The sequence below is a fragment of the Anguilla rostrata genome, chromosome 1 (assembly GCF_018555375.3).
Source record: "Anguilla rostrata isolate EN2019 chromosome 1, ASM1855537v3, whole genome shotgun sequence".
Lineage (NCBI taxonomy): Eukaryota > Metazoa > Chordata > Actinopteri > Anguilliformes > Anguillidae > Anguilla > Anguilla rostrata.
The window spans coordinates 77,805,585-77,831,180 of NC_057933.1; the positions used below are offsets into that span (position 1 = coordinate 77,805,585).

The 25,596-nt window shown below is 49.5% G+C and overlaps 2 protein-coding genes across 5 annotated transcripts; both read left to right on the forward strand.

Moving 5' to 3' along the window:
- The first annotated feature begins 535 nt into the window (after positions 1–535).
- zgc:154055 (uncharacterized protein LOC556036 homolog) lies at positions 536–15,017 on the forward strand. Of its 3 annotated transcripts, XR_010324546.1 has the most exons (12): positions 536–1,113; positions 2,377–2,436; positions 3,173–3,281; positions 3,540–3,665; positions 4,924–5,097; positions 6,601–6,818; positions 8,671–8,832; positions 9,560–9,701; positions 10,145–10,365; positions 11,054–11,205; positions 14,232–14,745; positions 14,803–15,017. XR_010324546.1 is itself a non-coding variant. In XM_064302566.1 (11 exons), the coding sequence occupies exons 1-11, from the start codon at positions 929–931 to the stop codon at positions 14,390–14,392; spliced, it is 1,710 nt and encodes a 569-aa protein (XP_064158636.1). In that variant the 5' UTR covers positions 536–928; the 3' UTR covers positions 14,393–15,017. The 3 variants fall into 3 exon arrangements, 2 of the variants coding, with proteins under 2 accessions (XP_064158636.1, XP_064158646.1); XM_064302566.1 differs by having other exon boundaries at positions 14,232–15,017; XM_064302576.1 differs by lacking the exon at positions 2,377–2,436 and having other exon boundaries at positions 14,232–15,017.
- A 1,988-nt stretch (positions 15,018–17,005) lies between these two features.
- On the forward strand, positions 17,006–24,222 carry tdh2 (L-threonine dehydrogenase 2). 2 transcript variants are annotated; one of them, XM_064302597.1, is made up of 9 exons: positions 17,006–17,107; positions 17,552–17,738; positions 18,260–18,302; positions 18,680–18,750; positions 19,175–19,324; positions 19,694–19,866; positions 21,376–21,466; positions 22,430–22,699; positions 23,865–24,222. In XM_064302597.1, the coding sequence occupies exons 2-9, from the start codon at positions 17,579–17,581 to the stop codon at positions 24,026–24,028; spliced, it is 1,122 nt and encodes a 373-aa protein (XP_064158667.1). In that variant the 5' UTR covers positions 17,006–17,107; positions 17,552–17,578; the 3' UTR covers positions 24,029–24,222. The 2 variants fall into 2 exon arrangements, with proteins under 2 accessions (XP_064158667.1, XP_064158658.1); XM_064302588.1 differs by lacking the exon at positions 17,006–17,107 and having other exon boundaries at positions 17,534–17,738.
- Positions 24,223–25,596: the final 1,374 nt, after the last annotated feature.

A 25,596-nucleotide genomic window follows, 5' to 3' on the forward strand; every position in this document is an offset into this window, starting at 1 on the left:
CTGTCCTGATGGGAGGGGCACTCAGGAGAAGCCCGAGGTTACCGGCCAGTAGCACTCAGTTAGGCTGAAATGCTAATACTGGAGCAAACAATCATCGTTGTGAAGGGGGGGGGGGGGGGGTTACAGCCTGCGGTATTACACTAGCTGCTCAAATAGACAGCCCAAGCAAAGAAGTGTGTATTAATGTGCAGCTCAGGCAAGCAAGGTCGTACACCTTGGCCTCCAGGTTGCGTCATGGTGTGGGCTTGTACCAAAATAGGGGGTCAGGGCCAATGGTCTGTGCACCCAGCGGGTGGGGGAAAAAAATGATTAGGAGGTTAAAAACCTGATAATTAAATATGCATTAAATATACCAGTATATGCCCCACACAAGTGGATCTGTGAAGCCTACTTAAATGAAGGAGACGACGTGAGGCTGGTGGATAGAATTGTACTATTGTTTCTGTTGCCGTTTCACCATCATGACCAACTTCTCTCAAAGTCTGTGGTTTTGGGCTGGTTGTGGTGATGGGGGTGGGGAGTTAGAGGGGGGAGGTAAAATGTAAGCTTGCTGAGTATTCACACAGTTTCCGACTTCCTTCGCTAAAATAATAAGAAAACGAAAGCGACAACGCTTACCTCTGGTACGCGGACGCGTGTCCGGCAGCTAAATTGGACTACGGAACTTTCCAGAGGCTAGCGCGGAGATATGAGCGATATGGGAGATAGCAGCCTTGATATCCTGTTTTGAAACACGTCCGTCTGGGTTTTAAATACACAGCGCTGACAGGCTACTTGTACTGTTGTACCGTTAAGACCTCGTGGAGTAAGGTTTCCGAGGGGCTGGTGCGCTTGTCTGTTTGCCCACCTCTAAGCAGCGATATCGGACAGCCTTTTGTGCTCGCGCACGCCAATGCCTTCGCCGTCGCTTCGGTATAGGTGAGAAGCGATGGAGTACTCGGAGCACATCAAAACCGCTAACGTGGAAAACGTGGTCCTGACGCGGCCCTTCCACGCACCCATTAAAGGGACGCTGTGCGTGACGGCCCACCACCTCCTGCTCTCCGGTCGGGACGGGGACAGCTCCGCGCAGCTGTTGCTGCTTCTGAGAAACATCGATGCCATTGAGAAAAGGCAAGTAGGCTAGCGCAACGGCCAGTTGGCATTTGGTTACAAGAAGTAAGGTTGTTATTAACTGCCTTTTTTTTCTGAAGCACTGCGTGATTATTCATTCAGTAACCTCTGCTACCACTGCTAATAACCTAGTTTATTCACATGTCCTTCCTAAATGTACAAGCCTCTACAACTAATTAACTCAGCGGCGATTTAAATACGTTTTTAAGTAATCGATTCAAAATATGTTTGGCCTATCCATTTAATCATAATCATAAAAGATCATAATTGATCATAATCGAGCACTGTTGTTTGTTTACAGTTTGCTTGCAGTATGTTGTTGACACACCTAGAAAATAACATTTCACTGAAATGTATGCTGCTATAAGCTCGTCAATAACTACTAACTGATGTCCTAACAATTAGTGTACCGTCTATTGTTTACATTGTCTTTTATGGAAAATATAATTCTTAGGCTACGTTGTAAATATTGATTTCATTAAAATTAATGCATTTCATTTTGTATGAGTGAACCATAGGTTAAATATTAGAAAGTCTTTCGTGCAAAGCCTAGCCAACTAAAGTACACTTCTGGAAAATGTGTAGGCTACTGTTTGAGTTTTCCTATCAGTAGGCGACAGGTGTTGGCTTCGGTAGATTAACTAGGTAAACATGTCCTGAACTTGTCCCGGTTCATTAAAAAAATTCACTGGCCACGAAAATCAATGACATCCGGCACGAACGGCCATCTGCCCTCACTGCCCACATAATAGAGGGATGAGCCCTGTGCTAAAACAAACATTTTAGAAACAGGATTCACCCGTGCCAGGCGCTTCCTGTTCTCTCGCGGCTGCTCTGCTGCTGGACGCCACCGCGCGCTCACCGCAATAGCTTAATTAATGGAAAACCTGCGTTGGTTGAAGTCAGTGTTTTATTTTGGTCAGAATTCACCATGGCATACCTGCGTTGGTTGAAGCTGTTTAATTTAGGTCAGAATTCACCATGACAAACCTGCGTTAGTTGAAGATAAGGTTTTATTTACGTCACTATCACTTGGTAACATTATTATTATTATATTATATATATATATATAATTATTATTATTATTATTATTATTTACGTTGGCACACGCATGTGGAAGAAAATCCGGGGCAGACCAGACCGCAGTGTCATTCTGCCACAGGCCGTTGTGAAAGATAAGATGAACGTGCAGTTTTTCACTTTGTCTTACCCAGTGATACTAACACCGTCTTAACTCTCTTTCGTTGTCTCTCCTGTGATCAGCGTTGAAAACCTGGTGGGATACTCTGGCCTGTTTTCTAGGAGCTCAGGCCCGGGTGAAAGGTTTGCTATGAAAACGCGTCAAGCTCCGCGCCTGCTTTGCCTGTCCGCGTCGCCCCGTCAGCTCAACTCGCCGCGCAACGCAAAAGCCAACGGTTATTAGGAGCTTATGCCTTATTGTGACGGCATCAATGCTAATAGAAACGCGCGCACGCAGGCCTACCCACAGCCATGGGCACGCGCACACGCACACACACAAATTCCACAGAATGAACGTTGTGCTTGGCAGTATGATGTATATATTACATTCGGGACCGAGTGGAGGAGGGGACTTATAATATCTCATCTCCACTTTTGTTTTTCCTACCTTGTGTGGAAAAGCAGGTCTTGCTGCTTGTAGCAAGAGGGAGAAGGACAGCCTCTCCCCCAGGTTATGTAACAGGCCAGAACAAAGGAATTCCCTCTCCAATATCTGTCTGAATTGCCTTTTACTAGACATTTACATCTAAAAGTGCTGTGGGGAAAAAAAGACACCAAAAGGGGATACAAATATATTACAAAATATTAAAATAATGAAATATATGTAGTCTTAAAATAATCAGCAGTATTTTACAGGACAGTGGCAAATATAGTTTGATGACATACAGTGAAAAAGAACAGGACTTAATAGCTTTTAGAAAGTGCATGCGTGTAAAAGGCTGTTGTGGTCACCAGACCATGAAATGGACCGCTTGTAGGGCAGTGTTATGTGGGAGCGGAGAGGTGCATGATGGTTACTGTAGTTTTTTTGCATGTGAAGGACCTCCGGATCCTCAGGGACCATCACCATAAAGTGCAAGGACCTGTGCGTGCTCCAGCTGGACATTCCTGGCATGGAGGAGTGCCTGAACATCGCCAGCTCTATAGAGGTACCGGGGCTGTAGAGGGCAGTCTCCGCCCCAGATTAATTTCCTTCAACCTGATTGGTTATGCCGTGGTTCACCTGTACCACATTCACACACACTCATATTTGCTATTCAGCCGGTCCTCTGAAAACCCCTCTGGCTTATGAGTGTTCTCCATCTCTTATACATTTCTCTCTCTTAATTTCACCCTCTCTCTCTCTCTCTCTCTCTCTCTCTCTTCCTCCCTCACCCTCTCCCCCCCTCTCTCTCTCTCTCTCTCAGGCGCTGTCCTCTCTGGAGACGGTCACGGAGATGTATCCCTTCTTCCACAGGCCTCACTCTCTCAGTCTGCAGGGCCGTTGGGGTTTGTCATCTCCAGAGGAGGACTTCGCACGTATCCAGCCTCTGGTAATACTCTCTCTCTCACACACACACACGTGCGCGTGCACACACATACATACACACACACACACACACACATTTTTATTTGTGAAACACATGCTGACTTTCTTCTTAAGAGAAAGAAAGATTACACTCTGCTTCTATAAAGTGTTACACTCAACACATAAATGAAATTTTAAAAAGCAGACTTGTTAAACATACAGCTGATTTAACATTGATTTCAGACTCTGCTTTAACCAGTAGTTGAGGACTGAAAAAGTGGATCAATAGAAATAAAGTTAAATTGTGCTCTTTGAAAACTAGCAATTTACACACGAGGATTTTCGCTAAAACCTGCTGCTCTGGGCTCATGTCCCAAACTTTATAGGAAGCAGTGCTGCGAGAGAAGAGGAAGGGGAGGGGGAGACAGGAAATGGAGACAGGAAGTCAGGCTATCCTTAGTGTCACATGTGTGCGCACAAAGAGTGACAGACGCCAGTAAGCCAGTAAGTGACAGTAAGCTGATCACGTAAGGTGCCTTCTTGCATAAGGTACCTTCTATTACCAAATGACAGCCTTTTAGGGCTTTTCATTTGATTTTAGGGTGCTTGGATTTAGGGGTTTGTGGTTTTCAGCTGCTTGGAGTTCAGGGTTTTTTGGTCCAAGGTGCAAGGTTAATGTTAGCAGACTGAGAGGGCAATTTTACACAGATATTAGAAAGTATTTTGTCACTCTGAGAGTAGTCACTGCGTGGAATAGGTTGCCAGGTCATGTCGTAGAGGAAGAAACTCTGGGGGTTTTCAAGACCTGGCTTGATACTGTGCTTTCTAATTACTTGTGTTGTGTTTTGTTATGTTATGTTATTGTTATGTGTTGTTATGTTTCATTATATTTTCAGTCCCAGCTGTATTTCAGTTTTCATATCTGGACAGTATGCAGAGTATCTTTGTTGAATCCTCTAGGAAACAGATCCTGTATGTAATCTGCCACTTCTTCCAGCGGAGTGGGCTAGGGTAGGAAACGCAACGTCTGAATGGGAGATGATGGTCTGAGAGAAAGAAAATAAAACAACACAGTCAATCTATCAATCAAACAATAAATAGGCTGAATTGTAGACCCCCAAAAAAACAGCAACGAGCACCTCTGCCTCTCTTCCACAGCCTCCTGCACTGGTTCCAGCTGGTCTGACTGCTTTTAAAAAGCCTTGGTGGCTTATGGCTCCGGTTGTGTTTTCTCCTGGTTCTGATCCGCCTGTTCTCTTGGCCCCGCCCCCCCCTCGGTGCAGACTGACAGGTGGAGACTGAGCCAGGTGAACGGGGATTATTCGGTCTGCCCCTCCTACCCCCCCGCCCTCATCGTCCCGCGGCAGATCGACGACGAGACGCTGGCCAAGGCCGCCAAGTTCCGGCAGGGCGGCCGCTTCCCCGTCCTGTGCTTCTACCACAGGAAGAACGGCAAGGTGAGCGCGCGCGTATGCCTGCACACACACACCTGAGCACGCACCTGTGCACACGCGAACACCTGAGCACGCACAACTGCGGCCGCTTCCCCGTCCTGTGCTTCTACCACAGGAAGAACGGCAAGGTGAGAGCGTGTGTATACACTCTCAGAAATAAAGGTACACAAGGGTACAAATTCTGTGCAAGTACAAAACTGTACCTCTAAAGGTACTGGTGACAAGCGACTGTACCTTTCTAGGTATGAATGGTACCTTTTTTTCTGAGAGTGTACGTGCACACCTGAGCACGCACACCTGCACACACACACACACCTGTACGCATGCACACCTGCACACACACCTGTACACGCTTGTACACACCTGTACACATGCACGTCTGTGCACACGCACAACAGCACGCACCTGCACACACACCTATGCACAGGCCTGCACACGCTTACGAACACACGTACACACACGCACCCATACATGCATACACACATACCTGCACATGCACCTGAGTGCACGTTTTCACGGACCCGTGCGCACATACGCACGCATGGAGGCATGCACACACACACACGCTCGCTTGCATCTGAGAAAACACATCTGTGACTCGACTCACGCCAGGTGCCACTTTCTGAAGTGTACGGAACTTGTCCGAGGCGGGTTTCGCAATCAGTCAGTCAGCCCTGACAACCGCAGCTCTGTGACTGTGGCGTTGCCATGGTGTTTGGGAGCAAACGTCCCACACGATCCCGCCCACATCCCTCTGTCCGTCTGAAAGGTCTGCGCTCTCTCTCCCAGCTGCTCTTGGTGGCAGTGTAGTTAAATGGTTAGGGAACCGTTCTCTGAGGTTGCAGGTTTGACTCCAAGGGAACACAGTTCTGTTTAACCCATTAAGTTGTGAGATCACAAATATGTGATTAGAGTGTTCTTAACATTGAACATTCTAACAGTGATGTCACAATCACAGCCGGTGATTGAAAGCAGAGGAGTTCCGGAACACTGATGTAGAATTTAGAAAAATGAAACCTTTCAAAAAACCTACTCTTCAGAGGGTTAGTCTGAACGCTTCAGTAAAAATACAAAGATGTACAAACGGATGTCATGTTTAAAAAACAATTTCAATGAAAACATGAATTTGCGTTGTATTTTTAAAAAAAACAGATGCAAGGTGCGCTGGATAAATGCACAAAGTGTTCCCTTCTGAAGGAAACGGTGTTCTTGTCACTGTGGCCGAACCTTGCTCTGAGAAAACAATGCTTTTTTGCAGTCATTGCTTTGAGTTGATGCTATTCCTGCTGTTGCTGTTTATGCTACAGTGACTGTTAGAGCTCAGCTTGTCTTTGGGGCTTTGACACTTTTTTATTTTGAAAGGCCAGATGTGTTATCTGGTTTAAATAAGAGCCCATAATCTAATGAACTAGGCTTTCGATTAGTTTATCACTGAAGCCTGATGGCCCTGTATTCAACTCTACGTTCTCCCGATTCCACTTTCTGATTGGCTGTCCTGTCTCCTAGGTGATTATGCGCAGCAGCCAGCCTCTGACGGGAGCCAATAGGAAGCGCTGCAAGGAGGACGAGCTCCTCCTCCAGGCCGTGATCGAGGGGTCAGAGCTGGGCTACGTCATCGACACGCGCGGCGCACAGCTGGCTCAGCAGGCCCGGGTGACGGGCGGCGGGTTCGAATCCAAATCCAACTACATCTCCTGGAAGAGGCTGCACCGGAACCTGGAGAGGTGGGAGCTGTGGTGCCGGCTTTGTCCCCCTGTGTGGGCTGTGCTCCAGTCCCACGCCGCGATGGCGCATGTTTTATAATAATGGGTGTAGTGTAGCGGCAGTGTAGTATAATGGGTAAGGAGTTGGTCTCGTAACCTGAAGGTCACAGGTTCGATTCCTCGGTAGGACACTGCCGTTGTACCCTTGAGCAAGGTACTTATCTTGCATTGCTTCAGTATATATCTGGCTGTACAATTGGATACAGTGTAAAATGATATGTAAAATATACAACATCCGCAGAATCCGCCCCTTTCTCACCACCTACTCAACCCAGCTCCTGGTCCAAGCAATGGTTCTATCCCGCCTGGACTACTGCAACTCTCTTCTGGCTGGACTACCAGCATCTGCCACCAGACCCCTGCAGCTCATTCAGAATGCTGTGGCTCGTCTGGTCTTCAACCTCCCCAGACACTCCCACGTCACTCCCCTGCTCACTACCCTCCACTGGCTGCCTGTTATAGCTTGCATCAAATTCAAAACATTGGTCCTAGCATACCAGGCAGTCAAGGGATCAGCCCCAGCATACCTTCACAAGATATTCAAACCCTACATGCCAGCCAGATCCCTCCGTTCTGCTACCTCAGGACGCCTAGCACCTCCCCCTCTTCGCACCTGCACTTCCAGAACACGTCTCCTGTCTGTTCTGGTCCCACGATGGTGGAATGACCTCCCTGTGGAGGTCAGAACAGCTGAGACTGTGAACAATTTCAAACGACGACTGAAGACCCACCTCTTCAGGCTGCACCTCTCTCTATCCCTCCCTTCCCCCCTGTAAATGACTAAACTTAGGGTTGTAACTAGGCAGCTGTTTCATAGGTTAGTTAGTTGATGCGCCTGTCTTAACGACTACTTGTACTTTTATTTATTTTTATTTTTCCATAGATTGCGTTGTTGCCGTTCTCGTTGTTAGTGTTAATCAGTTTAACCATCAGGGTCCAAGTTGAACTATGCGGTTGTTCCCTGTACTTGGACCGGTACTTCTCTCTAGGGGTTTCGTCATACTTGTTCCTGGTTATGGTTATACACTTTGTTGTACGTCGCTCTGGATTAGAGCGTCTGCCAAATGCCTGTAATGTAATGTAATGTAAAAAGTTGTGTAAGTCGCTCTGGCTAAGTATGTGCATGTGTGTGTGTGTGCGTGTGTGTTTGTGTGTGTGTTTTTGTGTATGTATGCATGCGTGTGTGTGTGTATGCATGTGTGTGTGTGTATGTATGTATGCATGTGTGTGTGCGCGCGTATGTGTGTGTGTGTGTTTTTGTGTGTGTATGTATGTATGCATGTGTGTGTGTGTTTGTGTGTGTATGTATGTACGCATGTGTGTGTACTCATGTGTCTGTGTGTGTGTGTATGTATGCGTGTGTGTGTGTGTGTATGTATGCGTGTGTGTGTGTGTGTGTGTATGTATGCGTGTGTGTGTGTATGCGTGTGTGTGTGTGTATGTATTTGCGTGTGTGTGTATGCATGTGTGTGTGTGTGTGTGTGTATGTGTGTGTGTATGTATGCGTGTGTGTGTGTGTATGTGTGTGTGTATGTATGCGTGTGTGTGTGTGTATGCATGTGTGTGTGTGTGTGTATGTATGTGTGTGTGTGTGTATGTATGCGTGTGTGTGTGTGTATGTATGCGTGTGTGTGTGTATGCATGTGTGTGTATGTGTGTGTGTATGTATGCGTGTGTGTGTGTGTATGCATGTGTATGTATGTGTGTGTGTGTGTGTGTGTGTATGCATGTGTGTGTGTGTGTGTGTGTATGTATGCATGTGTGTGTGTGTATGTATGTGTGCGTGTGTGTGTGTGTGTGTATCTCTCTCCAGGGGAAAGGTGCTGCAGGAGAGCCTGGTTAAACTGGCGGAGGCCTGCAGTGATCAGTCTCACAGCATGGACCGCTGGCTGAGCAAGCTGGAGAACTCAAAATGGCTGTCCCACGTCAACGCTGCCCTGGCCACCGCGGGCCTGCTGGCTGAGTGTGTGGAGAGGTGGGGAAACACAGCCTTTACTGCCTGAGCGTGTGGAGAGGTGGGGAAACACAGCCTTTACTGCCTGAGTGTGTGGAGAGGTGGGGAAACACAGCCTTTACTGCCTGAGTGTGTGGAGAGGTGGGGAAACACAGCCTTTACTGCCTGAGTGTGCTGTATCACAGTGACTCTGTGCTGTATCAGGATGACCCTGTGCTGTATCAGGTTGACTCTGTGCCGTATCATGGTGACTCTGTGCCGTATCAGGTTGACTCTGTGCCGTATCACAGTGACCCTGTGCCGTATCACAGTGACGCTGTGCTGTATTACAGTGACCCTGTGCTGTATCACAGTGACTCTGTGCTGTATCAGGTTGACTCTGTGCCGTATCACAGTGACTCTGTGCTGTATCACAGTGACTCTGTGCTGTATCAGGTTGACTCTGTGCTGTATCAGGTTGACTCTGTGCTGTATCACAGTGACTCTGTGCCGTATCAGGTTGACTCTGTGCTGTATCAGGTTGACTCTGTGCTGTATCACAGTGACTCTGTGCTGTATCACAGTGACTCTGTGCTGTATCAGGTTGACCCTGTGCTGTATCAGGTTGACTCTGTGCTGTATCAGGTTGACTCTGTGCCGTATCACAGTGACTCTGTGCTGTATCAGGTTGACCCTGTGCTGTATCAGGTTGACTCTGTGCCGTATTGAGGTGACGGCATGCTGAATCTCAGTGTCCCTGCCTTCCCAGGGAGGGCTGCTCGGTTCTGGTCCACGGCTCGGACGGCACAGACACCACGCTGCTGCTCACCACGCTGGCCCAGCTCATCCTGGAGCCTCGCTGCCGCACGCTGCCCGGCTTCCTGGCGCTGCTGGAGAGGGAGTGGGTGCAGGTGAGGGGTCGGTTCCATTCAGCAGCCACACGCTTGCAGTTCCGCTACTTCAGTCTTTCCCAAAATTTTTCAGTCGGGCCACCTTTTGCTCATAAGAAATTTTTTAAACCCCCCCCACCCCCACATACACACACACACACTCTCTCACTCACACACACAGTCACCACTCTATCTACACACGCACACACACACATTCTCCCTCACACACACTCTGTGCTGTGCCTTTTTCCTTCACCGCCCCCCCCCCCCCCACTTTTGTAACCACTGAGCTACTTCATCTGCAGCCAGTCAAAGCTACGGTCATGTGACAGGAAACTGGGTGAAGTGGGGCTGTACACTCCTGTGAGGCGTGTGATATATGATGAATACACCTGAGAAACGGGGGGAATGCGTAGCCGTGTCTAAGTCTCTGTGCCCCCGCCCTCACCGTGCCCCCCCCCCAGGCGGGACACCCGTTCCAGCAGCGCTGCGCCCGCTCGGCCTACTCCCACGCCCGGCTCCGGCAGGAGGCCCCCACCTTCCTGCTGCTGCTGGACTGCGTGTGGCAGCTGGGGCTCCAGTTCCCCCTGGCCATGGAGTTCGGGGAGCCCCTCCTGCTGCAGCTGGCTCGGGACGCCTACGCCTCCGACTTCGGCTCCTTCCTCTGCAACAGCGACAGGGAGAGGTGAGGGGGGGCGGGGGGCGGGGGGCGGGGCAGGTGAGGGGGGAGGGGGGTAGGGGGGCAGGTGAGGGGGGAGGGGGTGAGAGGAGGGGGGGAGAGGTGAGAGGAGGGGGGTAGGGGAGGAGATAGTGGGGCGAGGGGGGGCGAAAAGAGGTAAGGGAGGGGGGAGGGGGAGGGGGAGGGGGAGAAGGGGAGGAGGATGAGAGCAGGTGTGAGAGAGGAAGAGAATGGCACAACGATCCATTTTTTAACACACTTCTATCTAGTTAAGGACAACACACGTTCGACACAGTCTGTGCTTAAAAGCCTCCCTTCGTAACACATTAATTGTATTAATTGTCAAACAGCCGGCTTGAAACAAAACCTGAGTAGATTCTTAGACTGCACTTCTCCTGTCTTGTCACAAGGTGTAAGCAGAGACCAAGATCTCAAACCCAAATATGGATATGCACATCTCTCTCCCTCCTCATGCATCTCTTTCTTTCCCCACCCTTTTGCTCTTCTCCCCCCTCTCCCTCGCTCTCTCTGCCTCTCCCCCTTCCCTCTCCGTCTCTCCCTGTCGCTTTCTCTCTCTCCCCATCTCCCCCCCTTCTTTCTCTTTCCCTCTCTCTCTCTGCCTCTCTCTCTCTCTCCCTGTCTCTTTCTCTCCCTGTCGCTCTCTCTCCCCCTCTCCCCCCCCCTCTCTCTGCAGGTGCGATCTGGGGGTGAAGGAGAACACGCACTGCCTGTTCCGCTTCCTCTCCAGCCCCAGAGAGAGAGGCCGGCTCGCCAACCCCCTGTACCAGCCCACGGAGCTGGCCATCTGGCCGTCGGTCCAGCCCCAGTCCCTGCAGCTGTGGAGAGGTACTCAGGCCCACCCGCTGGCCTCTGGTGACGGAGGCCTTAGCCGCGATGTTCATCCGCCTTGTTTGAGCCATTACGCCAGTGACATTGCATTACAAATATTACATTACATCCTCTGCAATACAGTACAGCCAGTATATTACGTTACAAAACACTGATTACAGTGCATTGCATCCATAACATTGCATTAGGACTGCATAGGACGGAGTGTAGCACAGTGGGTAAGGAACTGGACTTGTAACCAAAAGGTCGTAGGTTCGATTCCCGGGTAGGACACTGCCGTTGTACCCTTGAGCCAGGTACTTAACCGAAATTGCTTCAGTATATATCCAGCTGTATAAATGGATACAATGTAAAATGCTGTGTAAAAAAGTTGTGCAAGTCGCTCTGGATAAGAGCGTCTGCTAAATGCCTGTAATGTTATGTAATGTAATGTAATGCATTATAACAATTACGCTGCGTCCATTACAATGCATTACATCCGATATATTATGTCACAAAACATTGATTGCAGTGCAGCACATCCATAACACTGCATTATAACACTTACGTTACATGTTATTCCTTAAAATTCAGTTGCATTTTTTTTTTTTGTATAGTGCGTTTTACAGACACATAGTCAGTTTACAGTGGGAATACAAAAGCAGATTGGGCAAAAACCCAGGCCTGAAGGCCTAGAAAGCAAACAATTGTGGCGATTAAAAAAAAAAACTCCCAGATGTGAAGAAATCTTGGGGGGAACCCGGCTATAGAGGGGGAGCCCATCCTCTGCTGGCCAGCCTGGGGGAAATAGTTAAGACAGAATGAATGGTAACAAAAATGTTCTGGGGGATCTGGCAGGGCAAACCATAAAACAGGTTGGGCAGGTTACAGTCAGTGGTGGATAAACTAGCTAGTAATACAGGCAGCAGAGAGATGTTTCATAATATGCAGGTCAGAGGGGGGGGGGGGGCGTGGTGACGCATCCAGGCCTACAGGTGGCGATATGGTGTTGGCTTGAACCAGGACAGGGATGAGATTGCTCTGTGAGTGCTCTGCAAACTCAGGGTGGGGGGGTGGAGGGGCGAAGGCAGCCATTTTGACTCATCGTTCTAGGCGGGGCCCCCTGGGTCTGGCAAAAAGCAGGAACTGGCAACAAGAACGAAAAGTTGCAGAACTTCATAATTTCCTTGATTCGTATCAACTCCTGCTGCTGGTAATGTTTCACCACACTGCTAGTGTTTCTTCCCTTAGAGGTCATGGCCTTTCCACAGAAATGACATCAGGTTTTGCCGAAACGAAGCCAGACTTTTGAGCATTTCTTTCTCTCAGCCACGATGGTAACTTACCAATTCCTTTTATTCTGACAATTTTGGAAGCACTTCCTGGTGTCCGACCCCAACCTTCAGCCATCGCTTGCTTCAGCGAGCGACTCCGTATCCGGCCTGGCACTGCTGCTGATTTTGGGCCAGACTCAGTCCGTATCCGGCCCAGAGTAACTTGCTATCTGGAATCAGCACCAAGCATCTCATTCCTGCTGCCGTTACAGGAGCTATCGGTCCGGGCGTCGGCCTGCTGCCGTTACAGGAGCTATCGGTCCGGGCGTCGGCCTGCTGCCGTTACAGGAGGTATCGGTCCGGGCGTCGGCCTGCTGCCGTTACAGGAGCTATCGGTCTGGGCGTCGGCCTGCTGCCGTTACAGGAGCTATCGGTCCGGGCGTCGGCCTGCTGCCGTTACAAGAGCTATCGGTCCGGGCATCGGCCTGCTGCCGTTACAGGAGCTATCGGTCCGGGCGTCGGCCTGCTGCCGTTACAGGAGCTATCGGTCCGGGCGTCGGCCTGCTGCCGTTACAGGAGCTATCGGTCCGGGCGTCGGCCTGCTGCCGTTACAGGAGCTATCGGTCCGGGCGTCGGCCTGCTGCCGTTACAGGAGCTATCGCTATCGGTCCGGGGGTCGGCCTGCTGCCGTTACAGGAGCTATCGGTCCGGGCGTCGGCCTGCTGCCGTTACAGGAGCTATCGGTCCGGGCGTCGGCCTGCTGCCGTTACAAGAGCTATCGGTCCGGGCGTCGGCCTGCTGCCGTTACAGGAGCTATCGGTCCGGGCGTCGGCCTGCTGCCGTTACAGGAGCTATCGGTCCGGGCGTCGGCCTGCTGCCGTTACAGGAGCTATCGGTCCGGGCGTCGGCCTGCTGCCGTTACAGGAGCTATCGGTCCGGGCGTCGGCCTGCTGCCGTTACAGGAGCTATCGGTCCGGGCGTCGGCCTGCTGCCGTTACAGGAGCTATCGGTCCGGGCGTCGGCCTGCTGCCGTTACAGCAGCTGTCGGTCCGGGCGTCGGCCTGCTGCCGTTACAGGAGCTGTCGGTCCGGGCGTCGGCCTGCTGCCGTTACAGGAGCTATCGGTCCGGGTCGGCCTGCTGCGTTTCAGACTCGGTCGGGCGACCGGCCTGCTCGTTACAGGAGCTATCGGTCCGGCCGTCGGTCTGCTGCCGTTACAGGAGCTATCGGTCCGGGCGTCGGCCTGCTGCCGTTACAGGAGCTATCGGTCCGGGCGTCGGCCGCCGTCTTTCCCTCAGAGTTTCTGTTGCTTGCGTACGGCTGAGCAGCCATGGCGACCCAGAAAACGAAATTTTCTAAACTTTGGCCTCATTTTGGCAGAACTGACAGCGACACAGCTGAGTGTAATTCCAGTAACAGCCGTGCACCTGTAAGGGAGGAAACCACAGCGTTACAGTGAAACCTTTGCAGCTGCAGCCCGACATTGAATTAAAACAACGCAGCGTGTTTGATAGCATGTGTAAAGATAATTAATCCACCAACCGCCAGTGCCGACTGATTATCATCAGGTACTATGTCTGTATCAGCCTGGGAACAGATAAGCTCATTTTTTCATAAGTTACCAAATATTTTACTGTATGTATCCTTTTTTTTTTACATGTCCATTTTAGACTGTCTAGCAACACAATCCAGAACATACAGAGGTGTTTATTTTATAGCTTTTTTTTGGTTTGTTTTGTTCTGTTCCCCCTCCCCACCTCCCAAATTTTAGGCCTATTCTTCAGGTGGACGCAGGGTGCACAGTATCTAGAAGAAGCCAAGGAGGAGATCCGTAACCTGGTAACGCAGAGCAGGGGGCGGGGCTGTGGGCGGAGCGTGGTTCCTATGGAGACCGAGGGTTCCGTTCCCTCCTCCAGGGTTGTGGATTGCTGACGGAGGACCTGCATCTTGTGTGCAGGAGGGTTCGGCATTTATCAGCTGTCACTCAAACCCGAGGTTAAACTGTCATTTCACTTGGACTGCTGAGTGCGGGAGAGGAGGTGGAATCAGAGGTCAGAGGTCAGCTGTTTCGCTAATTCCAAGTTGAAACTGTGCAATGGGATTCTGGGAGGTGGAGTCACCTGGTCAGAGGCCTTTTGTCAAATACAAATTCAACTTAAAGTGCGTGCCAAGTGATCTTGACTGCATGGGTCAAGTGAGTGTGTGGTGTGTGTGTGTGTGTGTGTGTGTGTATGTATGTGTGCGTGTGTGGTGTGTGTGTGTGGTGTGTGTGTGCATGTGTGTGTGTGTGTGTGTGTGTGTATGTATGTGTGCGTGTGTGGTGTGTGTGTGCATGTGAAAAGGTCATCAGCTATCAGGCTAATTCTGGTTAAAGTGCCTGCAGCATGATTCTGACAGCAGGAGTCAGTTGGGTGGGGGTGGGGGGTGGGGGTGGGGATGGGGGGGGCAGAGGTCGTCAGGTGTCACACTGTGTGTCTTTTGCTTTTATTTATGTAAAGCACACTGGGTTGCCTCTGTGTATAAAGTGTGCTATAGAAATAAATTTTGATTGATTGACTGATTGATTGAAGTGTGGTTTGGACAGCAGTGGAATAAAACATGCTCGGTCCTTTGGAAATGCTTGTGCCATTGTGCCCAGGAATGCTATTACTGAGGAAACCCCAGTGCTATTGTCCAATCAGATGACTATGAATAAAGTCTGTGTGGGAAATGACTAATGGACATTTATTGCCAGCTTGACCTAAGTCCACTTAATACATGGTCTCACGAAAGACATCATTATGGGAAACTGAGCAAATGCCAAGCCTCACATCATAAATATTTTTAGTTTTCAAAGGGTTGTTTTTTTTTTTTCCATTTCAACATGATTAAAATCTGCAAGCATCAAAATAGCATACTGGAGGAAATAAGTGTAAAGCCACTGAATATAAATCACATAAACTAACACTGCAAACAATAATGATTTAATGTATTAATTAGTACACATCTGCAAAAAAAAAAAAAAGAATTAGCATCCAAGTGCAAGGCCCACAAATGAAAAAAATAAAACAAGCAAAGACAATCGCTGTCTTTCGCAATGACTTGTTCTTCCCGGTGACCTAAAAAGATGAGCTGTTTGGTTTACTCTGGATTAAATGGCCCAGAAACCAGATCCGGTGGAGATGGCCCACCGCGGCGTTCTTCATCTGGGGAAGAGGAACAGGAGGAGGAGCTCACCTCTGTGCTGAGGTCAAGGTTGCTCTTACGTGTTGTTTACTCCAACGCTGATTCTGTAGTCAGCAGAAGGTTTTATGCTGTACGGTACATCCATCCATTCATTATCTATACATGCTTATCCTGGGCTGGGTCCATCCATTATCTATACCCGCTTATCCTGGGCTGGGTCCATCCATTATCTATACCCGCTTATCCTGAGCAGGGTCCATCCATTATCTATACCCGCTTATCCTGGGCAGGGTCCATCCATTATCTATACCTGCTTATCCTGGGCTGGGTTCATCCATTATCTATACTCGCTTATCCTGGGCTGGGTCCATCCATTATCTATACCCGCTTATCCTGGGCAGGGTCCATACATTATCTATACCCGCTTATCCTGGGCAGGGTCCATCCATTATCTATACCTGCTTATCCTGGGCAGGGTCGCGGTGCTGAGCCTATCCCGCGTATTGGGCGGAGGCGAACACCTGACGCTGCCAATCTGTCGCAGAGCCACCCATCCTACAACTCATCCATGATGTAAGTCTCCAATTAGCCTTCTGCAAGTCATGGGACAGCGGGAGGAAAAACCGGAGTGGCCAGAGGAAACCCATGTGGACACGGGGAGAAAAACCCAGGACCGTCTTACTGTCAGGGGACAGTGCTATCCACTGCACTGTGCCACCCCTGTGCAGTGCAATTTGATTGGTTTATCAAGTGCTTTGAGTATCAGCAAAACAATAAAAATGACAAATCGTGTACAAAAAGTAATGAAGGACATGCAAATCACTATAAGATTGCACCACCAAATCGTAAAGGACACTAGTCCCCGTGTTCTTAGTGAGCTGAAGTGAAGCCTAATTTAACTTGAACACAACGCCCAACAGTCATACGCAAATATACCGAAAATATACCGACTTTTACCTCGGGGTCCACCTTTAAATATGTTTCTCTTTGAAGTCTGTTAATTATGCGCGCCTCTATCGCGAGTGACTGAATGTGTGAGCAATTACCTCAGAGAAATGCACAAACTTTTTTCAGCTCCATGCTCTCCCCACAGTTAAAAGCTAAGCTCAGCTAAACCGTCACATACACAATACAATCCCGTACTGAGCATCGAGTCAGCATGTTTGCGCACATGTGTTGCTGTGCAAATTGGTCCGTGTAGTTCCCCCACGTGGGCATTATCGCTACCAGCAGGTTGAAGAAAACGTCATTTCCCAAAACTCATTTCGTCCATCATTTGTCTGCCCAATGGGTGTTTGGTCCGTTCAGGCGGTAACCAATCGGAAGGTAATCTTTTAATTCTAACGGTTAAATACCTCGAAATCCCCCTTATCAGCGCAATTTACGGCGAGTTTGTATTGCTGGATGCTCAAAGCGGGTCTGTACATTTTGATAACGATTTGTCAAACCTGACAAGGACTGGAGACGTTTGGCAGACTGCGGGTAAATACGCCTTCTCTCAACTTTAAAGTTTAATTGAACTACGTGTGTGAAGTTCATTCAGTGTGTCGCCGAGAACGTCATATGGCACTTTTGAAGTGCTGCAGTGCTCCGTAGGCAACAGCATTTATTTCACACACGGCCGTAACCAAATGGATTTTCGGACCAGCAGTGAAGATTCTGTCTCCGGGTATTGATGTTTGTCACCAGATATAGAAAAGGCGAGCAAGTAATAATCCATTGTGAACACATAAACCTGAAAATGTGCAGGATTAAGTGCTGTGTCATCACCGAATATCACTTGTAACTCGTTCAAGTCAGGTTAGGCTTGTCAGACTTAAACGCACAAAATGTCACATAATTGAGTTTCACTATTTACTCTCTTTTATATGTAGACTACATTTTTTTCCCTGGGCGGATTTAACTGCCCTCGTCTCCACTCCGCAGTGCACCTTTCCCCGGCAGCGTCTCGTCATGCTGCCGGGCTGGTTGTGCCAAGTCTGCCGCAACAGAGCCCGTTGGCACCACCTGCCTTCGCGGTTTCTGAGCTGGTCACCGCGGCAAATCAGTAGGTGGAACAAGCCGGAGTCCACCGAGTCTTCCCCGCCGGAGAACCCCCGCGTACTCATCACAGGTGAACCCTCAGTTGTCCAAGATGGTCAAGTGTTTATAAAAGAAATATATATCTGCTCTTTTTCACCTGTATGAAGTATGAAGAAAATGTTGTAGCTTGTGAAGGGAAATAATCGCGTCGTCGTTTTCTTTTCTTTTTTTTCCTCGCAAGTGAAAGGCAACTGTTGTACACCCGCGACAAAAGCCAGCTGTGGATGTGCAACGTATGAATGGCCGTGGTGCGGGAGAACATAAAAGCAGCCGCGATCGGCAGGGCCGCGAACAATAGCGCGGATAAAGAGAGGTGTTTTTGTCTGCGCATAATGCTCCGGTGATAATGAAACGTCACTCGAGGGGACGTTTTAGGCTGGACAAATAAAATCAACACCACTCGTTAAACCGCAGACAACAATAGCCTAATAAGTTCCAGTAATAAGTATTGAAACTGATGGAATTTGTTTTAAGTCCAACGATTTTTTTTATCATATACGTAACTTGTCTTTCTTTGTTTTTTCTTTCTTTCCTCTGAGTTTGTTTTTTTAGGAGGCCTTGGACAACTGGGCGTTGGCCTCGCTCAGCTCCTGAGGTGCGTGATTGCATGTTGCGTCTCCTGGTTTTGGAATTCCAGAACTGCGCGAGCGTCTTCTGGCGCTGGGCTCTTGACTTTTACCTTCCAGTGCATCACAAAGATAGAAGAATTAAGCATCAATTCAAGATAGGTCTCCGATCCACCGGAGTCGGTTGCTGACAATGTAGCAACTTATCATGTCCCGTTTTGACGTTAGTTTTGTTGCCCTGGAAACCATATAAGCACTTGGTCATCTTAGTGGAGATTTATTTTCCTCTTACTTTTGAAATATTTATTGTCGCAGACACATCATGTTAATGGGGACTGTGGCTTGTCAGTTACTGATGGTGGTCTCTGTCTGTCTGTCTGTCTGTCTGTGTGTCTGTCTGTCACAGGAAGCAGTACGGGACGGATAACGTGATCCTGTCAGATGTAAAGAAACCTCCGGCGGAAGTGTTTAACAGTGGTACGTTTACTCAATGACGCCACCGCGCGGACGCAGAAGATCAGTTGCGTTGTGCAGGAACCCAAGACAACATTTGTCTATTTAATATTTATTGGAATAGGTACAGATACATAAACATAGAGTATTTGATAAACATTCTGATGCCATGTATCATTTGTAGCACTAGGTAATGTGTAATGTTTGTCCCTGGATGGGCTTTTGTTACAAATGTATAGACACACATACAATATTAAGTATACAAGATTTTTTCTATATGAGAACGGAATTATGAGGTACTGATCACAACTGTCTCCACCTCCCCCCTGTACCTCGCCCCCCCTCCCCCCCTTCTCAATATCTTATTTCCCTCTCTGTTCCCACTACTGTTTCCCCCTGTTCACCTCTCCTGTCTTTCTCTCTCTCTTAAATATATAACAATCCACAGGTCCGTTTGTCTACGCGGACGTCCTGGACTATAAGAACCTGCGGGAGCTGATCGTGAACAACCGCATCACCTGGCTGGTGCACTACAGTGCCCTGCTGAGCGCCGTGGGGGAGGCCAACGTGGCCCTGGCCCGCCAGATCAACATCACAGGTGTGAGACTCGTCCCCCCCACTTTTCTCTCTCTCCCTTCTCTCTGTTCATACTTCACTCTCTCCATCCCCATCTCTCTCCCTTCCCAATTCTTTCTCTCTCCATCCCTTCTCTCTGTACATACTTCACTCTCTCCATCCCCATCTCTCTCTTCCGAATTATTTCTCTCTCCATCCCTTCTCTCTGTACGTACTTCACTCTCTCATCTCTCTCTCTTCCCCATTCTTTCTCTCTCCATCCCTTCTCTCTGTACGTACTTCACTCTCCCCATCTCTCTCCCTCTTCCCCATTCTTTCTGTCTCCCTCTCTGTACATGTCTCACTCTCTCTCCGTCCCTCCATCTCTCTCTCTCTCCCTCTCCCTCTGTAGGTCTCCATAACGTGCTGGACCTGGCCCTGGAGAACTGCCTCCGTCTGTTCATCCCCAGCACCATCGGTGCCTTTGGCCCCTCCTCCCCGCGTGACCCCGCCCCCGACCTCTGCGTGCAGAGGCCGCGCACCATCTACGGGGTCTCCAAAGTGCACGCCGAGCTGATGGGGGAGGTGAGGCCCACACTGGCAACCCGTGTGTGTGAGTGAGTGTGGGTGTGTGTGTGTTTGTGTCTGTGTGTACGTGTGTGTGTGTGTGTGTGTGTGTGTGTGTGTGTGAGTGAGTGTGTGTGAGTGTTTGTGTGTGTGTCTGTGTGAGTGTGTGTGAGTGTGTACGTGTGTATGTGTGTGAGTGTGTGTGAGTGAGTGTGTGTGAGTGTGTGTGTGTGTACATGTGTGTGTGTGTGTGAGTGTGTGTGTGTACACAGGCTTTTGGTTAGTTCCCCTCCCCACCACATACTGAAGATGGTTGCCAGAAAGCTGGAAAACAAACGTTCCCCCCAAGATTTTGCTGATTCCAAACATCAAATCAAAATTAACTCCTGGCTAGGCCCACACAAGCACACACACGCATACCTCTCTCCCTCTCACTCTTCCTCTCTCTCCCCCTCTTTCTTTCTGTCTGTCTCTCTCAAAAGTGTTGTCACTGTGGGTCAAACGATGGGGGACAGTATGACATCACACAAAGAGAGACAAGTGGCGATCAAAAGCACACACTACATCACACACGCATACACGACCCAACGCTCCACGCTCACCACACACATCGCACCACACATACCCGCACACACACATCCACACATACAACACACACACATGCCACACACGCTCACCACACACACACACACCTACACATCACATGCCACACACAGCCACACACACACGCTACACACACCCTCACACCACACACACACGCATACACATACCATGCACACACACACGCTCACACACGCACACACACACATGCGCACACACAATACAACACACACCACACACACATGCCAACCCACCCTGCGCACACACATACACATGCACACACGCATACACACAGACACACACGCACACGCTCGCACACGCTCACACACACACATGCGCACAGACACATACACACGCACACACACACACACACATGCACACACATGCACACACACACGCACACACACACACACAGACACGTAAACAACCATCTACCAGTACAGTACGGTCTGCAGTGTTGTAAACACAAAAACAGATAAACGCGCTTATCAACATGACCAGCCGACGCCCGGGCACTTCTCCTTCGACGCGCTGCAGCGTTCAGCTCACGTGTTCAGCTCTGCATGTCCTCCACCCCTTCAGGCCTGACCTGAAAAACAGAAAGTGTTCAGCAGTCTGTTATTATCCAGAGGTGTAAATTCCAGGTTCAGGTAGAAAAAGTCCCTCCCCACTATTTTGTGTCCAGTCACCTGGATTTGCTAATTAGTACAATTCTTTAGCCAGGAAGTGAAACTCAATAGTGACATCACAGTTCATGGGTGGATGAAACACACGGCATGGCTTTCTTTCTTTACCCTCTGATCCCAGGACTTATCACACCTCTGATTATCTTACAGACGCGTGCCTGGCGCCTGTTCCTTTTAATGAATTAAATTTTTCAAATTCAAATTCAAATTCAAAATGCTTTATTAACTCTCCTTCCGTCAGTATCTCCACCACAAGCACGGCCTGGACTTCCGCTGCTTGCGATACCCTGGGATAATTTCGGCGGACACGCAACCCGGAGGAGGGACCACAGGTAACGCATCACTTCCTCCCGTCTGTAACGGAGCCAGAGTTTCTCGATCATGGGGGGGACATGCACTCTTCTCAAGAGCAGCTTATACACCTTTTTGCATTTGTAAGTTTTGCGTTTGCATTTTTTTTTTTTTTTGCGACGCAGTGGCTGGCATTGTTGCCTTCTAACAGGGAGGTTACGGGTTCGAGTCCTGGCTGGCTGGATTCCTCCCCGTGTGGAGTTTGCATGTCCTCCTCGTGTTTTGCGTGGGTTTTCCTCCGGGTACTCTGGTTGCCTCCCACTCTCCAAAGACATTTGCAAGGCTCCAGGGCTCATTTGCAAAAGAGATCTCAGTCTGTGTGACCACCCTGGTTAGATAACAAATTGATTATAAAATACATAGTATCCATTTATGCAGCTGGATATGTACTGAAGCACAACACAAGACAGTGGTTTATGTGGGATTCAAACCGGCAACCTTTAGGTTACAGGCCCACTTATCTTACTACAATTATAAAACGGGTTGTTTCGATCCTGGGTGCTGATTGGCTGAGATCGCATTCTACAGTGACTGTAAATCCGATACAGTGACAGTTACTCGAACAGCAACCGTTTGTAAACAGTGTCACTTTGCGCACAAACCACTGTTTACAAAATATTACAAAATAAACAAAATGATGTCGTAAATTAATTGTGTCTGTATGTCGTAAGAGCCTTATAACAGTAATGCGGCACTCGAGCCTGTGCTGTATGGTCAATACAGTCGTGGCTGCAGGAGATTGCCGACACTCTGCTTCGCATTATGCCAAACAGCAGTTGGCACTCTGCTCTCCGTCCTGCTTTACAACTCCTCCGTAGCCGCGACCGCGTGGATACAGCACGGCATCTCGTGCCGTACCGCTCAACGTCGTGCCCGGTGTCACTGCACTCCCGCTCTCTCTCTCTCTCTCTCTCTCTCTCTCTCTCTCTCTCTCCTCCTCCCAGACTACGCCGTGCAGATCTTCCACGACGCCCTGCGCACCGGCCACTTCGACTGCTACCTGCGCGCCGACACCCGCCTTCCCATGATGCACATCGGCGACTGCCACCGCGCCACGCTGGAGTTCCTGCAGGCGTCCGAGTGCCAGCTCTCCCTGCGCACCTACAACATCGCCGCCGTGAGCTTCACGCCCGAGGAGGTGGCCCAGGAGATCCGCAAGCACCTCCCCCACCTGAGGGTCACCTACACCCCCGACCTTGTCCGCCAGACCATCGGTACCCTCTCCGCGCGTGTGCGGGTGTTTGTGTGTGTGCATGGGCGTGCGTGTGTGGAGAGAGAGACTACAGAGACGAGAGATTATTTACTGTATGTATTTCTGCCAATAAAGCATACTGAAGTGAATTGAGAAAGAGACAGAGACAGACCGAGAGATAGAGAAAGAGGGTCTTGACCAGACATCATGTATGGAGAAAATAGGCATGTTTTTTTTTCGAGGTGCAGTCGCCCAATCTCTCTCTGTTTGTGTGTGAGGGCCCTGGCATGATCTTGATCCCTGTTGGTTTTCAGTTAGGAATGTTGGGGGGGGGGGGGGGGGTTAGGTTAACTGCTGTTCACACATAGGGAAGATCCTGATTCTTTCCAAACAAATTTTTTCTTCCCTATTTGTAACACCAGGAATTAGGGAAAAAAAATTGTGACCCTTGCTTTGAGAACAGTGCAGTGACATTTAATTGTGCACGAAGACACTTATTTACAGTTATTTACCAAATATTGTATGTACAGTTTGCTAAAAGTTTCGAGAATAAAAGGTCTTTCTGAGGTCACAGACTCTGCTCAGAACATAGATAAGGAAACGCTGTCATGAAACACCAGCCTTCAGAGAGCCCTGCTGTTAACTGATGGTAGGAACTTTCGCGGAATTCGTTTGAGAGAATTTGCTTGTGATATCAGCTGGACTTCCTGGAGCAGGTTTTCTTAGAAATCTTCCCCCCTGGTGCGCTTCACCTGGAGGGAGTTTTTATTTTCAGTTTTTATTTTTTTTCCCTGGGATATTTGCGTAATGCGAACTTGGCCACAGGGTGCAGAGTCAGGCCTAACGCACTTTTAAGCGTGCAGGCGGACACTAATGCAGGTTTGCCAAAATGCAAACAGCAATGGTGTAAAAGCTGGGCCTCACGTCTCCCCCTCTCTCCTCCTCCTCCCCATCCCCCTCTCTCTCCCTCCTCCTCCCGCTCTCCCCCTCCTCCTCTCCCCCTACCCCCCTTCTCCCCCTGCTCCTCCCCCTCTCTCCCTCTCTCTCATTCTCCTCCCCATCCCCCTCACTCACCCTTTCTCCCCTTCCTCGTCCTCCTTTCCCCCCTCCTCCTCGTCCTCCTCCTCCTCCTCCTCCCCCTCCCCTCCCTCCTCCCCCTCCTCCCGCGGCGGTGGCGGCGGCATTAGCGGACAGCTGGCCGATGCGTTTCGACGACAGCAACGCGCGGCGGGACTGGGGCTGGAAGCCGGTGTTCGGCCTGCCAGAGCTGGTCACCGACATGCTGGGGACCATCCGGGAGCAGAGGGCCAGGGAGGACCTGCCGGCCAGGGAGGGTCTACCGGTCAGCTAGCGCCATAGCCACACTCAGCGTTACCTCAGAACTCACACACACCCTTCACCCTATACCCTCAGCATTACCCCTGCGCACACACCCTTCACCCTATACCCTCAGCATTACCCCTGCACACACACCCTTCACCCTATACCCTCAGCATTACCCCTGCACACACACCCTTCACCCTATAACCTCAGCATTACCCTCGAACCACACACAACCACTCCATCACCCTATACCCTCAGCATTACCCCTGCACAGACCCCCCCCCCACACCCTCAGCGTTACCTCAGAACTCACACACACCCTTCACCCTATACCCTCACATCACCCCTGCACAGACCCCCCCCCCACACCCTCACGTACCTCGACTCACACACACCTTCACCCGTACCTCAGCATTACCCCTGCATAGACCCCCCCCCCCCCACCCCCATACCCTCAGTGTTACCTCAGAACACACACTCCTCCCATATCCTCAGCATTACCCCTGCAAAGCCCCCCCCCACACACCCCCATACCCTCAACATTACCTCAGAACAGACACACACACACCCCTCCCCCTATACCCTCAACATTACCTCAGAACACACACTCCTCCCATACCCTCAACATTACCTCAGAACAGACACACACACACCACTCCCCCTATACCCTCAACATTACCTCAGAACACACACTCCGCCCCCAGTCTTTTTAGCATCAGAAACCCCAAACCTTGGACAAGCATCACTCAGGAACCGTCACCACACTGTGAGACTGTAAACACTGATTCAAACACTGACACACACGCATGTACACACACGCGCACACACAACAGGCCTTTTCTCTTCTTCAGGGAATACTGTTATTTCTTTGCGATCTTGAGTTTATGTTTTCATTTAAGAGCAGATTTCAGTGCTTTTTTCCCCATATAAGGCCAGTTTAAATCCAACATTTCTTCAAAGTAGGACATTAGTTTTTTTTGGCAGCATACATTATACTTTCTAGCAGGTAAATGAAATGAAAGCAGCTTGCTGTGGCATCTCTCACCTTCGGTTCCAGTATTTTCAGTTTCTCTGTTGTGGTGTTAAAAAACGCTGTTGTTAGGGCGGGGTAGAGGACAAAGTGAAAACCAGCGATGCATTGAAAACTGACCCCAGCACAGAAATGCAAACCCTGGCCACTTTAATCCACTGTCCTTGTGGAGTCGACAGAATTCCACCGGGACATCAGCAAGAACAGAGAGAAGCTGCTTACACAACACTAGCATCACAATGAACCACACGCGCACACACACACATGCACGCTTGTGCGTACACACGCAGATGTGCTCACACGCACACACACCACACCACACAAAGTTGTTTAAACAACCCTTTCCCAAGAGTGAAATTTTAGAGTCAAAATATTAATATTTTATGAAGAGAATAAAAACCCTTATCTTCAACTTTTTTTTGTCATAATCTTAAATTCGGACCAAGCCACTGTTCATAGTGACTTCACTGTTCCTAGTGACTTTTAACTGAAGGTGTGGAAAATGAACTTGCATTGTAATAAATCTTCAGCTGATTTAAATGTGGTGTCAGTGTGCAAATGATATT

Coding starts and splice junctions, on each gene's coding strand:
- zgc:154055 (XM_064302566.1), top strand. CDS start 929: ATGGAGTACTCGGAGCACATCAAAACCGCTAACGTGGAAAACGTGGTC. Junction 2,437..3,172: donor AGCTCAGGCCCGGGTGAAAG/GTTTGCTATGAA, acceptor TTGCATGTGAAG/GACCTCCGGATCCTCAGGGA. Junction 5,098..6,600: donor ACCACAGGAAGAACGGCAAG/GTGAGCGCGCGC, acceptor CCTGTCTCCTAG/GTGATTATGCGCAGCAGCCA.
- tdh2 (XM_064302597.1), top strand. CDS start 17,579: ATGCTGCCGGGCTGGTTGTGCCAAGTCTGCCGCAACAGAGCCCGTTGG. Junction 18,303..18,679: donor GGCCTCGCTCAGCTCCTGAG/GTGCGTGATTGC, acceptor TGTCTGTCACAG/GAAGCAGTACGGGACGGATA. Junction 19,325..19,693: donor CCGCCAGATCAACATCACAG/GTGTGAGACTCG, acceptor CTCCCTCTGTAG/GTCTCCATAACGTGCTGGAC.